The sequence below is a fragment of the Pristiophorus japonicus genome, chromosome 6 (assembly GCF_044704955.1).
Source record: "Pristiophorus japonicus isolate sPriJap1 chromosome 6, sPriJap1.hap1, whole genome shotgun sequence".
Taxonomy (NCBI): Eukaryota; Metazoa; Chordata; class Chondrichthyes; family Pristiophoridae; genus Pristiophorus; species Pristiophorus japonicus.
In genome coordinates, this window is record NC_091982.1 from 159,456,003 (window position 1) to 159,474,885 (window position 18,883).

The window sequence follows — 18,883 nt, forward strand, 5'->3', positions numbered from 1 at the left end:
GCAACTGTACACAGAGATGCAACTCAATCAGGAGCTCACTGTGTGTGGGGAATCGCAGGCACAGGCTCCATCCCATCAGTCCATGGCACAGCATTCCTGAGTGAGATACTGATTGGGATTGTGACACTGCTGTAAGGTGAGTTCACAGACAGGTACAAACTACAAACCTTGATCTCCACATCAGTAAGGAAGTCCCAGCAGATTGGAAAACTGCAAATGTAATGCCCCTATTTAAAAAAGGAGGCAGACAAAAAGCAAGAAACTATAGACCAGTTAGCCTAACATCTGTGGTTGGGAAAATGTTGGAGTCCATTATTAAAGAAGCAGTAGCAGGACATTTGGAAAAGCATAATTCGGTCAGGCAGAGTCAGCATGGATTTATGAAGGGAAATCATGTTTGATAAATTTGCTGGAATTCTTTGAGGATGTAACAAACAGGGTGGATAAAGGAGAACCAGTGGATGTGGTGTATATGGACTTCCAGAAGGCATTTGACAAGGTGCCACATAAAAGGCTACTGCACAAGATAAAAGTTCACGGGGTTGGGGGTAATATATTAGCATGGATAGAGGATCGGCTAACTAACAGAAAACAGAGAGTAGGGATAAATGATTCATTCTCGGGTTGGCAATCAGTAACTAGTGGGGTGCCGCAGGGCTCAGTGCTGGGACCCCAATTATTTACAATCCAAATTAACGACTTGTAAGAAAGGACCGAGTGTAACGTAGCCAAGTTTGCTGACAATATAAAGATGGGAGGAAAAGCAATGTGTGAGGAAGACACACAAAATCTGCAAAAGGACATAGACAGGCTAAGTGAGTGGGCAAAAATATGGCAGATGGAATTTAATGTTGCAAAGTGTGAGGTTATGCACTTTGGCAGAAAAAATCAAAGAGCAAGTTATTATTTAAGTGGAGAAAAATTGCAAAGTGCTGCAGTACAGCGGGATCTGGGGTATTTGTGCATGAAACACAAAGCGTTAGTATGCAGGTACAGCAAGTGATCAGGAAGGCCAATGGTATCTTGGCCTTTATTGCAAAGTGGATGGAGTATAAAAGCAGGGAAGTCTTGCTACAGTTATACATGGTATTGGTGAGGTCACACCTGGAATACTGCGTGCAGTTTTGGTTTCCATATTTACAAAAGGATATACTTGCTTTGGAGGCAGTTCAGAGAAGGTTCACAAGGTTGATTCCAGAAATGAGGGGGTTGACTTATGAGGAAAGGTTGAGTAGGTTGGGCCTCTACTTATTGGAATTCAGAAGAATGAGAGGTGATCTTATCGAAATGTATAAGATTATGAGGAGGCTTGACAAGGTGGATGCAGAGAGGATGTTTTCACTGATGGGGTAGACTAGAACTAGGGGGCATAATCTTAGAATAAGGGACCACCCATTTAAAACTGAGATGAGGAGAAATTTCTTCTCTCAGAGGGTTGTAAATCTATGGAATTCGCTGCCTCAGAGAGCTGTGGAAGCTGGGTCATTGAATAAATTTAAGACAGAAATAGACAGTTTCTTAAACGATAAGGGAATAAGGGGTTATGGGGAGCGGGCAGGGAAGTGGAGCTGAGTCCATGATCAGATCAGCCATGATCGTATTAAATGGCGGAGCAGGCTCGAGGGGCGTATGGCCTACTCCTGTTCCTATTTCTTATATTCTTATATTCTTATGAATAGTAACGCTGTTGTACAATTACTCACACTGCCCAATATGTATTGGCCAGCTGCAGTGCTGTCCCCAGCCCGATATTTCTATGTTGCTGCGCAGGGCAATATGCCAGTAACGGTGCCCATCTGCATTAACCTCACCCGTTGGAGTAATTGTAATCGTGCTCGGTTGCACCAAGCACAGCAGCACCCTGCACAACATCCCTCATCGTCGCTCTGTTACAAAGGAGGGTCAGCAGCTTACATTCAGTGTTGAAATGCTGTTTCCACCAACCCCTGTGTACAACACAAACTATTGTGTACAACACAAGCTGCGATATACGGTTCACATTACGGTGTATTGTTGCTGTAACCACATATAGATTCCCAAAAGAATAGGACGAGCTGCAGCGTCCAGGGAGGATTGACACGTCGCTGGGTGCCAGGACACCAGGACAGAGATCTGTCACAGTTTGTTGGAGGTGGGCGCTGTTCTTTGGTCTCTAGCACAGCACTCAACCATCAGGGTATCCTGCGGGGAGTGGGGAGGGGCAGGAGGGTGATATCATAACTGAAAACACTGTGTAAGATTTGAAGCTGAATGTTTAAAACAACTGAACTGTAAACAAGGACCAAAACTAGATTAAGTGGAACATTACATTCCCTGACAAGTTGGAGAGTGTGACAGCTGCCCGTGAGTTAGTTGGCTCGGGAGCAGTGTCTCATATTCCCCCAATGCCTGTTTCTGTGTTGTACCAGCCCACATGCTGAGCTAGTTAAAGATTTAACTGCACTGGGAACTCAGCCCAACAACAAATGCAATGTATCATGTTAGCTGCCGTAATTCAGGGCCTGTGTGGCTCAGGATCGGGCTCTGACTGCCCCCAGCTTTATGAACCCCCCCACTTCTTGCTGTTCCTTCAAGACCCTCTTTAAAACCTATCTCTTTGTCAAAGCTCTCGGTCACCTGGCTTGGTGTCAATGTTTGGTCTGATCACGCTCCTGTGAGGGGCCTCGGGACATTTGTCTCGGAGCAGGAGTAGCTGGATACCAGTCAAAGAGTGCGCCAGGAATAACAACAGGGCAATGGTGCCAGCCTCCTCCATGTTTAAAGAGGGCAACTGTTGCGTGGGAATCGGGAACTTTATCTGATGCAAACAGAGAGTCCATGTGACCTCCCGGACTGGTCTCGGTTGCCCGAGGGGGTTGGTGAGGAATTTGCCAGAGTAATTTTTCTCTTGTTAGCCCTGGGATTTTATCTTGTTTTTTGCCTCTTTCAGGAGATCACTTGTCTGTGAGGATTGGGGGGCGGGGGGTGTATTGTGGGGGAGAGAGGGTGGGGGGGTGGGGTTGGAGGGGTGGAGGTGATTGGGGGGAGGGGGATTGGATGGGGGATTAGGGGATAGGGGCTGAAGGATCTGGGGTGGGGGGATTGGGTGGACGGGAAGTGGGAGTTGGGGGTGCAGGGGGTGGGGGTGGGGGGATGGGGGTTGGGGGTTGGGGGGTAGAGAGGATGGGGTGGGGTTGAGGAATGGGGCAGATTGGGGGGAGAGGGTTTGGGGGGACGGGGGTGGGGGAATTGGGGGTATGGGGGGTGGTTGTTGGGGATGGGGGGTTGGGGGGACTGGGTGGGGGAGATGGGGAGGGGGGGATTGGAGGGATGGGGTGCGGGTTGTGGAGTGGGGCAGATTGGGGGGAGAGGGGTTGGCGGGACGGGGGTGGGGGGGATGGGGGGGTGGAAATTGGGGGTAGGGGGCGATTAGGGGTGGGGGTAGAGGGATGGGGGGACGGGGATGCGGGGTGGGGATATTGGGAGGTGGGGGTTGGGGAGTGGAGTAGGAGGTGTGGATGATTGGGGGGATGGGGTAGGGGTGGGGGAGACGAGGGGGTTATTGGGGGTGACAGGGGGTGGGGGTTGGGGATTGTGGGGATTGTGGGGGAGAGGGGTTGGGGAGACGGGATGGGGGAGATGGGAAGGGGGGAATTGGGGGGACGGGGGTGGTGGTTGGGGATGGGGGAGTTGGAGGCCGGGCATCAGGGTTGGGGGGACAGGGTGGGGGGATTGGGGGTACAGGAGTGGGGGTTGGGGAGTGGGGCGGATTGGGGGGATCGGGAGGTGGTGGTTGGGAATGGGGGTTGGGGGTACAGGAGTGGGGGTTGGGGAGTGGGGCGGATTGGGGGGAGGGGGGGATTGGGGGGATCGGGAGGTGGTGGTTGGGAATGGAGATTGGGGTTACAGGAGTGGGGGTTGGGGAGTGGGGTGGATTGCGGGGGAGGGGGTGAGGGATGTGGGGAGAATGGCGGGAGGAAAGCAAGTGTCTAGTTTTGATGCTTCAGGCACCATGAGTGTTGGGCAAGCTTGATGGACCAGCTGCTCTGTTCCTGCCCGTCGTTTTCATACGTTCGTATGTTAAAGGTGCTAAATAAATGCAAATTGTTGTTTAAAGGAGGCATTGGTCACAGCTTCATCGTCCTGGTACTTGGTTCAGGTGACCGCATTCTTCAGATGAAGCAAAGACACTTTATGTTGTTGTGTTTGGGATCCATGGAACGAGATGCCATGTGTTGTACCTCTGGTTAGAGTCTATTGCTCCCTCAGCTGTGTGAGCCATGATAGTTGGTGGGCAGTGCCATCTGGAGCCTCTGCCCATGTGGGTCTGCTGCTATCTTGGCACGTGTTGAGCCCGTTAGTCTCTGCCAGATAAGGGGTGGGGTCACTGGGAAGGGAAATGTCAATCAAGGTCCCGGCTCCTGGCCACTGTCTGGTGATCCCTGCTGGAATGAGCATTTGTGTGTGTGGGTATCAAGTGAGGACAGGGTCGGGAAAAGCCGTGACACACCCCACGGTTGAATAGTCAGCCCACAAAGATATTGGTCAATTGAGTGAAGAATCAGGGAGCTGCCAGTGCCGAGACTCAGGGGTCGAAATTCAGTTAGTAACGCCACCCGTTAGTGCTGGAGAGGGGCGGCTAAGGACTTACCGTCGCTGCGGAGCGGCTTCCTCGCCTTCCGACAAATGTAATTGGGCAGTGGGAGCGGCGCCAAGAGGTTCCGCTGCACACTCTACCGCCACCCACGTGGTGACATCATCGAGCGTGCAACGCCCCCTTGGCGTGCGGTGGTGACATTAAGTTGGATAGGTGGCTTTACCGGCAGGCACTTTTACCGACTGGGAACGCTGTCGGTATATCTAGGATCCCTGGGCCGTATCGTCCAGAGAGAAAGGTACGTTGTTAAATTTAACTTTTTTCGCATATATTTATTTATTGCAACAGTGGGGAAGTGTGGGTGTCGGGCAAATACATTTTCGCAAACTTTTTTTCTCATTTTTATTTGCTAGGATACCTGCAGCCCGCTGTTGGGACATTGAGTCGGTCTCCTGAGCTACTGCTCCGTGGGCACCTGAGGATACCCTGCACGCTCATCTCTGGGGGAAAATACTGAGTGTGGCAATTTGAGGCGGTGAGTACTGCCTGGCGGTAAAGTCACCATTCTGGCGGTGTCACCCTCTCACAAACGGGGAAAGAGATCTGCTTCCTTCAAAGGTGTATGACTAGGAGATGGATGCTCCTGACACCATGACTGGGAGATGGATGCTCCTGACACCAGGACCGGTGTTTGGAAAGCTGTATCTACACGAGGCATGCTGCCATATTGGATGATCGTTCACACATGCAATATCCCATAACAGCTGTCTGTTATACACGTGATAATCATTCACACAGGCAATAGTTAACATCAGCAAGGAGAGAACACATCCAGCTCAATAGTTTATTCAGCAGGGTAAGGGTTACTCACTGTGTAACTGAAGAGAGTCCCTGTTTATTCAGCAGGGTAAGGGTTACTCACTGAGGTTGATTTTCGAGTTGCTGCCCACGATGAGGGGCCTGGTCTCCCATGAGCACAGATCAGGAAATCTGTGACACGTTGCCCACAATGTTTGAATCCACACAGGCAATGGCCAAGTATCCCAACCTGGGCAAAGACTCAGGAAATCAACCCTACTATGCAACTGTCCAGGAATGGTGCTTAGTGTGTAGGGACAGGGTCACATGCTGTGTTCCTGTTGATAATGTGTAGGGTGTTAACAGTTTAATCAAATTTAAAGAGTTTAATATATTTAAGCAGGCCTCCGAGAGGGTGCAGAAGAGACTTAGAGGTGCTGAAAATGATGAAGGCTTTTGATAGATATGGAAAAACTGTTTCCAGTGTGCAGGAGGGCCAGTAACCAGAGGGCACAGATTTAAGATAATTGGCAAAAGAACTAGAGGGGAAAGATGAAATATTGTTTTACGCAGCAAGTTGTTGTGATCTGGAATGCACTGCCTGAAAAGCAGATTCAATAGTAACGTTCAAAAGGGAAGTGGATAAATACTTGAAGGGAAAAGATTAGCAGGGCAATGGGGAAAGGGCGCGGGAGAGTGGGACTAAGTGGATAGCTCTTTCAAAGAGCCAGTACAGGCACGATGGGCCGAATGGCCAATTTTTTTATTAGTTCCTGGGATGTGGGCATCACTGGCATGGCCAGCATTTATTGCCCATCCCTAATGGCTCTTGCGAAGGGCAATTCTATGCTGTACCATTCTACGATTCATTCCTATAGATTTATCAAAATGCGTATAAAACTCACGTTGATCTAAAAAGTGCGGGGAAGACCAGGCATTGAAACGCAGTGCAGAGATTGTTGTGCATCAGCCGTTATTTAAAGGCTGGCTTGAAACGTGAGCCAGTGGAAATGGAGCTGGCTTCCAAGTGGATCCCATTAAATTGGAACAACAACAGGATCCACTTCGACTCCGCAGCTGGAGACATTTCATCTCGCCAGGAGCTGCTGGGAGAAAACGTTCCCGGCTTCCCGGGTTCCCATTCCTGATCATCATGAAAGTTTAAATGAGTCCAGGGACAGAGTTGGGAAGTAGGCTTTGAGCAGTGGGGTATGAGCACCAATCAAGAGAAAGGCATCCTTGTGAACCATGTATGTGCGGGAACTGGGCGAGGACTGGATGAATCTCAGCTGTAATACTCCCTATTGTTGAAGAGCTTGCTCGCACTCATTGGGTAGAAATTGGTGGGCGTTACGGGCGTTAAACAGGTGGAATGTTGGCAAATGTTCACAGTGGGATGACCTGTGCCCAATCTGCGCAAACCATCAGGCCCAACGCTGAGTTCGTCAGGCCCCACGTGTTAGCCGTCCCAGGCATTTGCCTAAAGCAGGCATTGGGCACTTTGCATATGTTAATTAGCAGCGAACACCATGTTGAAGGATTCAACCAGCCCCCACCCCACTGGCAATTAGATCCCAGTGAGCAGAGCAGGCGCAAGCGAAGGGCCTAAGCCACTCAGGATTGTTCAACGGCCTCCAAGGAAAGGTGCACGGCAACCAGAGGCAAGGCTTGGCAATGGGTCTGAGAAAAGGCAACGGGAGTCTTGGGGAACCTGCGAGAGTCCCCCCTTCCCCACCCCACCTCCTCCCATTGAGAGTAAAACACTTTGTTTAACAACAGAGTGTTTGGAGATAGTTTGAAGAGGAGCCTGTAAAGTATTTGTGGCGCAGAGCGATGTTTGTGCCTTGTTGAAAGGACCTGGGGGTGAGCTGTTCGAGTGGCATTGTGCCGGGAATGGGTGAAATGGAGCTGAAACATATCATTAAGCGGATGAATGGGAAAAGTCTGCATTAGATATGAAGTATTGATTGATCCTTAAGCAGGCAGTATCTGAGAGCGGGGCATCAGGCCTATGAAAGGCCCCGGCTGTCCCACGCATCGTTAATCAGCTAAGCAGCTGGTGGGGAGCACCTTACAATAGCGTGACGAAGGCGTCTGGCACGGGAGCGGCACAGCAGATGTCCAGCGACTATCGGAGTTCAGGCCTTCAAACAGAGGGCGCTTCACAGCTCCTTGCCAAAGTAATCCGATTTGAATTTTATTTATGGTGACAAGTTGAATTGAATTGAAATGAGTCGTGTAATACTAATTAAAAGAGGGTGGATTTAACACAATCGTGCTGTATTAACGTAGCACCGCAATGCTGTGAGAACATTCGGTCCCTCTCAGACCCTTGGTCAAGTGTCCATTTCCCCCGGGATCATCATAGGCAGTCCCTCGGAATTGAGGAAGACTTGCTTCCACTCCTGAAGTGAGTTCTTTGGTGGCTGAACAGTCCAATAAGAGAGCCACAGACTCTGTCACAGGTGGGACAGATAGTCATTGAGGGAAGGGGTGGGTGGGACTGGTTTGCCGCACGCTCTTTCCACTGTCTGTGCTTGATTTCTGCATGCTCTCGGTGTTGAGACTCGAGGTGCTCAGCACCCTCTTGGATGCACATCCTCCACTTAGGGCGGCCTTGGGCCAGGGACTCCCAGGTGTCAGTGGGGATGTTGCACTTTATCAGGGAGGCTTTGAGGGTGTCCTTGTAGCATTTCCGCTACCCACCTTTGGCTTGCTTGCCATGAAGGAGCTCCGAGTAGAGCACTTGCTTTGGGAGTCTTGTGTCTGGCATGTGGACTATGTGGCCTGCCCAGTGGAGTTGGTCGAGTGTGATCAGTGCTTCAATGCTGGGGATGTTAGTCTGAATGAGGACACTGATGTTGGTGCGTCTGCCCTCTCAGGGGATTTGTGGGATCTTGCAGAGACATCATCGGTGATATTTCTCCAGCAACTTGAGGTTTCTACTGCCCATGATCCATGTCTCTGATCCATACAGGGGGGCAGGTATTACTACAGCCCTGTAGACCATGAGCTTGGTAGCAGCTTGGAGGGCCTAGTCTCCAAACACTCTTTTTCTCAGGTGGTCAAAGGCTGCACTGACACACTGGAGGCGGTGCTGGATCTCGTCGTCGATGCCTGCTCTTGTTGATAATAGGCTCCAGAGATATGGGAAGTGGTCCACGGTGTCCAGGGCCGCGCACTGGATCTTGATGACTGGGGGGCAGTGCTATGTGTGAGGACAGGCTGGTGGAGGACCTTTGTCTTGTGAATGTTTAGTGTAAGGCCCATGCTTTCGTACGCCTCAGTAAATACATCGACTATGTCCTGGAGTGCAGACTCTGTATGTGCACAGACGCAGGCGTCGTCCGCATACTATAGCTCGACGACAGAGGTTGGGGTGGTCTTGGATCTGGCCTGGAGACGGTGAAGGTTGAACAGGTTCCCGCTGGTTCTGTAGTTTAGTTCCACTCCAGCGGGGAGCTTGTCGACTGTGAGGTGGAGCATGGAGGCGAGGAAGATTGAGAAGAGGGTTGGGGCGATAACGCAGCACTGCTTGACTCTGGTCCGGACATGGATTGGGTCTGTGATGGATCCTTTGGTAAGGATCACAGCCTGCATGTCATCATGGAGCAGGCGGAGGATGGTGCCGAACTTTTGGGGGCATCCGAAATGGAGGAGGGCGCTCCATAGACACTCGCGGTTGACAATGTCAAAGACCTTTGTAAGGTCAGTGAGTGCCTGCTTGGTGGTCAAACATCATGGCAGGTTCGCCCTTGACACCAGTGGCTCTATCAAGGCCACTGGCATCATGCCCTTCTTCACTGGTCTGATTCTCCAATGCAATGCGGGCAATGCACCCCGCTGGGCCCATTACATCGCTCAACCATCAGCTCCCGGGAGATCCAGACCGTTGTGTCTTTGTGTCTTAATGCAAGGAGTATCCATAATAAAGTGGATGAATTAACTGTGCAAATAGATGTTTACAGATATGATGTGATTGGGATTACAGAGATGTGGCTCCAGGATGATCAGGGCTGGGAATTCAACATCCATGGATATTCAACATTCAGGAAGGATAGAATAAAAGGAAAAGGAGGTGGGGTAGCATTGCTGGTTAAAGAGGAGATTAATGCAATAGTTAGGAAGGACATTAGCTTGGATGATGTGGAATCTATATGGGTACAGCTGCAGAACACCAAAGGGCAAAAAACGTTAGTGGGAGTTGTGTACAGACCTCCAAACAGTAGTAGTGATGTTGGGGAGGGCATCAAACAGGAAATTAGGGGTGCATGCAATAAAGGTGCAGCAGTTATCATGGGCGACTTTAATATGCATATAGATTGGGCTAACCAAACTGGAAGCAATACGGTGGAGGAGGATTTCCTGGAGTGCATAAGGGATGGTTTTCTAGACCAATATGTCGACGAACCAACTAGGGGGGAGGCCATCTTAGGCTGGGTGTTGTGTAATGAGAGAGGATTAATTAGCAATCTCGTTGTGCGAGGCCCCTTGGGTAAGAGTGACCATAATATGGTGGAATTCTACATTAGGATGGAGAATGAAACAGTTAATTCAGAGATCATGGTCCAGAACTTAAAGAAGGGTAACTTTGAAGGTATGAGGCGTGAATTGGCTAGGATAGATTGGCGAATGATACTTAAGGGGTTGACTGTGGATGGGCAATGGCAGACATTTAGAGACCGCATGGATGAACTACAACAATTGTACATCCCTGTCTGGCGTAAAAATAAAAAAGGGAAGGTGGCTCAACGATGGCTATCAAGGGAAATCAGGGATAGTATTAAAGCCAAGGAAGTGGCATACAAATTGGCCAGAAATAGCAGTGAACCTGGGGACTGGGAGAAATTTAGAACTCAGCAGAGGAGGACAAAGGGTTTGATTAGGGCAGGGAAAATAGAGTACGAGAGGAAGCTTGCAAAGGAACATTAAGACGGACTGCAAAAGTTTCTATAGATATGTAAAGAGAAAAAGGTTAGTAAAGACAAACATAGGTCCCCTGCAGTCAGAATCAGGGGAAGTCATAACGGGGAACAAAGAAATGGCAGACCAATTGAACAAGTACTTTGGTTCAGTATTCACTAAGGAGGACACAAACAACCTTCCGGATATAAAAGGGTTCAGAGGGTCTAGTAAGAAGGAGGAACTCAGGGAAATCCTTATTAGTCGGGAAATTGTGTTGGGGAAATTGATGGGATTGAAGGCCGATAAATCCCCCGGGGCCTGATGAACTGTATCCCAGAGTACTTAAGGAGGTGGCCTTGGAAATAGTGGATGCGTTGACAGTCATTTTCCAACATTCCATAGACTCTGGATCAGTTCCTATGGAGTGGAGGGTAGCCAATGTAACCCCACTTTTTAAAAAAGGAGGGAGAGAGAAAACAGGGAATTATAGACCGGTCAGCCTGACATCAGTAGTGGGTAAAATGATGGAATCAATTATTAAGGATGTCATAGCAGCGCATTTGGAAAGAGGTGACATGATAGGTCCAAGTCAGCATGGATTTGTGAAAGGGAAATCATGCTTGACAAATCTTCTGAAATTTTTTGAGGATGTTTCCAGTAGAGTGGACAAGGGAGAACCAGTTGATGTGGTGTATTTGGACTTTCAGAATGTTTTCGACAAGGTCCCACACAAGAGATTAATGTGCAAAGTTAAAGCACATGGGATTGGGGGTAGTGTGCTGACGTGGATTGAGAACTGGTTGGCAGACAGGAAGCAAAGAGTCGGAGTAAATGGGTACTTTTCAGAATGGCAGGCAGTGACTAGTGGGGTACCGCAAGGTTCTGTGCTGGGGCCTCAGCTGTTTACATTGTACATTAATGATTTAGACGAGGGGATTAAATGTAGTATCTTCAAATTTGCGGATGACACTAAGTTGGGTGGCAGTGTGAGCTGCGAGGAGGATGCTATGAGGCTGCAGAGTGACTTGGCTAGGTTAGGTGAGTGGGCAAATGCATGGCAGATGAAGTATAATGTGGATAAATGTGAGGTTATCCACTTTGGTGGAAAAAAACAGAGAGACAGAATATTATCTGAATGGTGACAGATTAAGAAAAGGGGAGGTGCAACGAGACCTGGGTGTCATGGTACATCAGTCATTGAAGGTTGGCATGCAGGTACAGCAGGTGGTTAAGAAAGCAATTGGCATGTTAGCCTTCATAGCGAGGGGATTTGAGTACAGGGGCAGGGATATGTTACTACAGTTGTACAGGGCTTTGGTGAGGCCACATCTGGAGTATTGTGTACAGTTTTGGTCTTCTAACTTGAGGAAGGACATTCTTGCTATTGAGGGAGTGCAGCGAAGGTTCACCAGACTGATTCCCGGGATGGCGGGACTGACATATCAAGAAAGACTGGATCAACTGGGCTTATATTCACTGGAGTTCAGAAGAATGAGAGGGGATCTCATAGAAACGTTTAAAATTCTGACGGGTTTAGACAGGTTAGATGCAGGAAGAATGTTCCCGATGTTGGGGAAGTCCAGAACCAGGGGTCACAGTCTAAGGATAAAGAGTAAGCCATTTAGGACCGAGATGAGGAGAAACTTCTTCACCCAGAGAGTGGTGAACCTGTGGAATTCTCTACCACAGAAAGTTGTTGAGGCCAATTCACTAAATATATTCAAAAAGGAGTTAGATGTAGTCCTTACTACTAGGGGGATCAAGGGGTATGGCGAGAAAGCAGGAATGGGGTACTGAAGTTGCATGTTCAGGCATGAACTCATTGAATGACGGTGCAGGCTCGAAGGGCCGAATGGCCTACTCCTGCACCTATTTTCTATGTTTCTATGTTGTCAGTCTGCTGCTGCCCAGGTAGATGGCCAAAGGACAAGGGCTGTGACCGAGTACACCAGCTCAAAGTAAACCTCCACAATGTGCGGAAAAATACCCAAAGCAAAACAGCTGAGCCCATCTTCACTATACACACACACACACACACACACACACACTCACACATACACACACTGTCTCACACACACACACACACTGTCACACACACACACACTGTCTCACACACACACACACACACACACACACTGTCCCACACACACACTGCCATACAGACACTGTCTCACACACACACACTGTCACACACACACATGTGCACACATGCACACAGGTGCACACATGCACATACAGACACCGCGCACGTGTGTGCGTGCGCATGAGTGCGTATGTGCTCATGTGAGAGCATGTGTGCGTTTGCACATGTTAGTGTATGCACGTGCCCATGTGTGTGTGCGGCACGTGTGTGCGTATGTGTGCATGCACGCACACACATGCATGCACACAAATACACATGTGCACACATGCACACACATGCCGCACACACACAGGCACACATGCGATCACGTGCATACACTAACACACATGTGCACACACATGCAAGCTCTCACACACGCGTACACACACACACACACACAAGCATACATACGCACATATGCATGCGCACACACATGCATACATATGCAAACACATGTACAAACATATATCTTAAAGAAAGAAGACTTGCATTTATATAGCGCTTTTTCCAAAGTGCTTTACAACCAATGACGAAAGGTCATCGACCTGAAACGTTAACTCTGTTTCTCCCTCCACAGATGCTGCCTGACCTGCTGAACATTTCCAGAGTTTTCTGTCTTTATTTTACAAACAATGAGGTACTTGTTGAAGTGTAGTCACTATTGTAAGGTATGTAACATGACAGACAATTTGCGCACAGCAAGCTTCCACAAACAGCAATGTGATCATGACCAGATAATCTGTTTTTAGGTGTTAGTGGGGGGATAAATTTTGGCCAAGACACCGGGTTAACTCTTCCTTAAAAGAGTGCCATGGGGTTTTTAACATCCATCTGAGAGGGCAGACGGGGTCTCGGTTTAAATGGGTCACTGCACAGCGATCAAAAGCAGGAGCTCTGGATTCTCCCACCTCTAAACCAGGGAGAATAGTAGTGAGATCAGCTAACTCAGCATGGAATGTGCGTTGAACCTGCATTCATTTTCCTTGAAAAGCCACCGAGTGCAAGAGGTTAACAAATGGATTTATTTTTAGACGCCTTGCGACGTTAATCTCTTACCTCGGGGCTTGGTCGATGAGAAGTTTCAAACACGTATAGTCTCCCTTTGCCGCTGCATAGTGGGCTGGCACCGCTCCATTATCCGTCTCCATCATGGGGTCACATCCCGCCTGCAGCAACCAGCGCACTGTGTCCAAGCGCCCAAACCGAGCAGCCAGGTGCAGAACAGATGCACCGTAGTCATCGCGGTCCTGAATGAGAAACATGTGGCTAAGGTTCCTTTGCAAAGAAAACCCTTCAGTGAACAGATGAAACCAACAGCTCCACATGTGTGTGGAAGTGTCCTGTCTCCGCTGGCCCCTGCCTCAGCTCATCTGCTGCTGAAACTATCATCCATTCCTTTGTTACCTCTAGACTTGACTATGCCAACGCACCCCTGGTTGGCCTCCCACTATCTACCCTACGTAAACATAGAAACATATTAAATAGGTGCAGGAGTAGGCCATTTGGCCCTTCAAGCCTGCACCACTATTCAATATGATCATGGCTGATCATGCAACCTCAGTACCCCATTCCTGCTTTCTCTCCATACTCCTTGATCCCTTTAGCTGTAAGGGCCACATCTAACTCCCTTTTGAATATATCTAACAAACTGGCCTCAACAACTTTCTGTGGTAGAGAATTCCACAGGTTCAAAATTCACTGAGTGAAGAAGTTTCTCCTCATCTCGGTCCTAAAGGGCTAACCCCTTATCCTTAGACTGTGACCCCTGGTTCTGGACTTCCACAACATGAGGAACATTCTTCCTGCATCTAACTTGTCCAATCCTGTCAGAATTGTATATGTTTCTATGAGATCCCCTCTCATTCTTCTAAATTCCAGTGAACATAAGCCTAGTCGATCCAGTCTTTTTTCATATGTCAGTCCTGCCATCCCGGGAATCAGTCTGGTGAACCTTCACTGCACTCCCTCAATAGCAAGAATGTCCTTCCTCAGATTAGGAGACCAAACTGTACACAATATTCAAGGTGTGGCCTCACCAAGGCCCTGTACTATTGCAGTAAGACCTCCCTGCTCCTATACTCAAATCCGCTCGCTATGAAGGCCAACATGCCATTTGCCTTCTTCACCACCTGCTGAACCTGCATGCCAACTTTAAATGACTGATGTACCATGACACCCACGTCTCGTTGCACCTCCCCTTTTCCTAATCTGTCACCATTCAGATAATATTCTGCCTTCCTGTTTTTGCCACCAAAGTGGATAACCTCACATTTATCTACCTTATACTGCATCTGCTAAGCATTTGCCCACTCACCTAACCTGTCCAAGTCACCCTGCAGCCTCTTAGCGTCCTCCTCACAGCTCACACTGCCACCCAGCTTAGTGTCATCTGCAAACTTGGAGATATTACATTCAATTCCTTTGTCTAAATCATTAATGTATATTGTAAATAACTGGGGTCCCAGCACTGAACCTTGCGGTACCCCACTAGTCACTGCCTGCCATTCTGAAAAGGACCCTTTGCTTCCTGTCTGCCAACCAGTTCTCGATCCACATCAATACATTACCCCCAATACCACATGCTTTATTTTTGCACACTAATCTCGTGTGTGGGACCTTGTCAAAGCCTTTTGAAAGTCCAAATACACCAATCCACTGGTTCTCCCATGTCCACTCTACTGGTTACATCCTCAAAAAATTCTAGAAGGTTTGTCAAGCATGATTTCCCTGTCATAAATCCATGCTGATTTGGACTGATCCTGTCACTGCTTTCCAAATGCGCTGCTATTACATCTTTAATAATTGATTCCAACATTTGCCCCACTTTCGATGTCAGGCTAACTGGTCTATAATTCCCTGTTTTCTCTCTCCCTCCTTTTTTAAAAAGTGGGGTTACATCAGCTACCCACCAGTCCATGCGAACTGATCCAGAGTCTATATAATGTTAGAAAATGATTACCAATGCATCCACTATTTCTAGGCCACTTCCTTAAGTACTCTGGGATGCAGATTATCAGGTCCTGGGGATTTATCGGCCTCCAATCCCATCAATTTCCCTAACACAATTTCCTGACTAATAAGGATTTCCTTCAGTTCCTCCTTCTCACTAGACCCTCGGTCCCCTAGTATTTCCGGAAGGTTATTTGTGTCTTCTTTATTGAAGACAGAACCAAAGTATTTGTTCAATTGGTCTGCCATTTCTTTGTTCCCCATTATAAATTCACCTGATTCTGACTGCAAGGGACCTACATTTGTCTTCACTAATCTTTTTCTCTTTACATATCTATAGAAGCTTTTGCAGTCAGTTTTTATGTTCCCTGCAAGCTTACTCCCATACTCTATTTTCCCCCTCCTAATTAAACCCTTTGTCCTCCTCTGTTGAATTCTAAATTTCTCCCAGTCCTCAGGTTTGCTGCTTTTCCTGGCCAATTTATATGCCTCTTCCTTGGATTAATATTATCCTTAATTTCCCTTGTTAGCCACGGTTGAGCTACTTTCCCCGTTTTATTTTTACGCCAGACAGGGATGCATAATTGTTGAAGTTCATCCATGTGATCTTTAAATGTCTGCCATTGCCTATCCACCGTCAACCCTTTAAGTATCATTCGCCAGTCTATCCTAGCCAATTCATGTCTCATACCATCGAAGTTACCTTTCTTTACATTCAGCACCCTAGTCTCTGAATTAATTGTGTCACTCTCCATCTTAATGAAGAATTCTACCATATTATGGTCACTCTTCCCCAAGGGGCCTCGCACAACAAGATTGCTAATTAATCCTCTCTCATTACACAACACCCAGTCTAGGATGGCCAGCTCTCCAGTTGGTTCCTCGATATATTGGTCTAGAAAACCATCCCTTATACACTCCAGGAAATCCTCCTCCACAGTATTGTTACCAGTTTGGTTAGCCCAATCTAGATGTAGATTAAAGTCACCCTATTTGTACCTTTATTGCACACATCCCTAATTTCCTGTTTGATGCCATCCCCAACCTCACTACCACTGTTTGGTGGTCTGTACACAACTCCCACTAGCGTTTTCTGCCCTTTGGTCTTCCGCAGCTATACCCATACAGATTCCACATCATCCATGCTAATGTCCTTCCTTACTATTGCTTTAATCTCCTCTTTAACCAGCAACGCTAACCCACCTCCTTTTCTTTTCTGAATGTTAATACCTCTGGATGTTGAGTTCCCAGCCTTGGTCACCCTGGAGCCATGTCTCCATAATCCCAATTACATCATATCCGTTAACAGCTATCTACGCAGTTAATTCATCCACCTTATTACGAATGCTCCTCACATTGAGACACAAAGCCTTCAGGCTTGTTTTTTTAACACTCTTTGTCCTTTTAGAATTATGTTGTAATGTGGCCCTTTTTGATTTTTGCCTTTGATTTCTCTGCCCTCCACTTTTCCTTATCTCCTTTCTACCTTTTACTTCTGCCCCCATTTTACTTCCCTCTGTCTCACTGCATAGATTCCCATCCCCCTGCCATATTAATTTAAACCCTCCCCAACAGCTCTAGCAAACACTCCCCCTAGGACATTGGTTCCGGTCCTTCCCAGGTGCAAACTGTTCCGTTTGTACTGGTCCCACCTCCCCCAGAACTGGTTCCAATGTCCCAGGAATTTGAATCCCTCCCTCTTGCACCATTCCTCAAGTCACGTATTCAACTTAACTATCCTGCTATTTCTTCTCTGACCAGCACTGGTAGCAATCCTGAGCTTACTACCTTTGAGGTCCTACTTTTTCATTTAACTCCTAGCTCCCTAAATTCAGCTTGTAGGACCTCATCCCATTTTTTACCTATATCGTTGGTACCTATATGCACCACGACAACTGGCTGTTCACCCTCCCCCTCCAGAATGCCCTGCAGCTGCTCCGAGACATCCTTGACCCTTGCACCAGGGAGGCAACACACCATCTTGGAGTTTCGATTGTGGCCGCAGAAACGTCTATCTATTCCCCTTGCAATAGAATCCCCTACCACTATAGCTCTCCCATTCTTTTTCCTACACTCCTGTACAGCAGAGCCACCCATTGTGCCATGAACTTGGCTGCTGCTGCCTTCCCCTGATGAGCCACAAACTTGAGGTCATCCAGCCTGTGTCCTAACTCGCACCAAGTCCCGCTCATCCATCACCCCTGTGCTCGCTGAACTACATTGGCTCCTAGTTAAGCAACGTCTCGATTTCAAAATTCTCATCCTTGTTTACAAAGCCCTCCATGGTCTCACCCCTCCCTATCTCTGTAATCTCTTTCAGCCCCACACCCCACGAGATGTCTGTGCTCCTCAAATTCTGCCCTCTTGAGAATCCCTGATTATAATTGCTCAGCCATTGGTGGCCGTGCCTTCAGCTGCCTGGGCCCCAAGCTCTGGAACTCCCTGCCTAAACCTCTCTGCCTCTCTACCTCTCCTTCCTCCTTTAAGACGTTCCTTAAAAGACACTACCTCTTTGACCAAGCTTTTGGTCATTTGCTGTAATTTCTTCTTATGTGGCTTGGTGTTAAATTTATCTGTCGTGGCTTATAACACTACTGTGAAGTGCCTTGGGATGTTTCACTACGTTAAAGGCGCTATATAAATACAGTTTATTGTTGTTGATGTTTGACAAATTTGCTAGAATTCTTTGAGGATGTAACGAACTGGGTGGATAAAGGGGAACCAGTGGATGTGATGTTTTTGGACTTCCAGAAGGCATTTGCCAAGGCGCCACATAAAAGGTTACTGCACAAGATAAAAGTTCACAGGGTTGGGGGTAATGTATTAGTATGGATAGAGGATTGGCTAACAAACAGAAAACCGAGAGTAGGGATAAATGGTTCCTTCTTGGGTTGGCAATCAGTAACCAGTGGGGTGCCACAGGGATCAGTGCTGGGACCCCAACTATTTACAATCTATAATAACGACTTGGAGGAAGAGATCGAGTGTAACGTAGCCATTTTGCTGCCGATACAAAGATGGGAGGAAAAACAATGTGTGAGGAGCACTCAAAAAAATCTGTAAAAGGACATAAACAGGCTAAGTGAGTGGGCAAAAATTTGGCAGATGGAGTATAATGTTGGATAGTGTGAGATCATGTACTTTGGCAGAAAAAAAATCAAAGAGCAGTTATTATTTAAATGGAGAAAGATTGCAAAGTGCTGCAGTAAGCGGTACCTGGGGGTACTTATGCATGAAACACAAAAGGTTAGTATGCAGGTACAGCAAGTGATCAGGAAGACCAATGAAATCTTGGCCTTTATTGCAAAGGGGATGGAGTATAAAAGCAGGGAAGTCTTACTACAGCTATATAAGGTATTGGTGAGGCCACACCTGGAATACTGCATGCAGTTTTGGTTTCCATATTTACGAAAGGATATATTTGATTTGGAGGCAGTTCAGAGAAGGTTCACAAGGTTGATTCCAAAGATGAGGGGGTTGACTTATGAGGAAAGGTTGAGTAGGTTAGGTCTCTACTCATTGGAATTCAGAAG

The 18,883-nt window shown here is 47.8% G+C and overlaps 1 protein-coding gene across 1 annotated transcript in view; it reads right to left on the bottom strand.

Annotated features, from left to right (window-relative positions):
* Window positions 1–18,883, bottom strand: part of espnla (espin like a) — a 122,521-nt gene that overhangs the window by 97,834 nt on the left and 5,804 nt on the right. Inside the window, exon 2 of the mRNA XM_070884042.1 lies at window positions 13,458–13,648. Within this exon, the coding sequence (XP_070740143.1) occupies window positions 13,458–13,648 (191 nt within the window). The remainder of the gene's footprint in view (window positions 1–13,457; window positions 13,649–18,883) is intronic.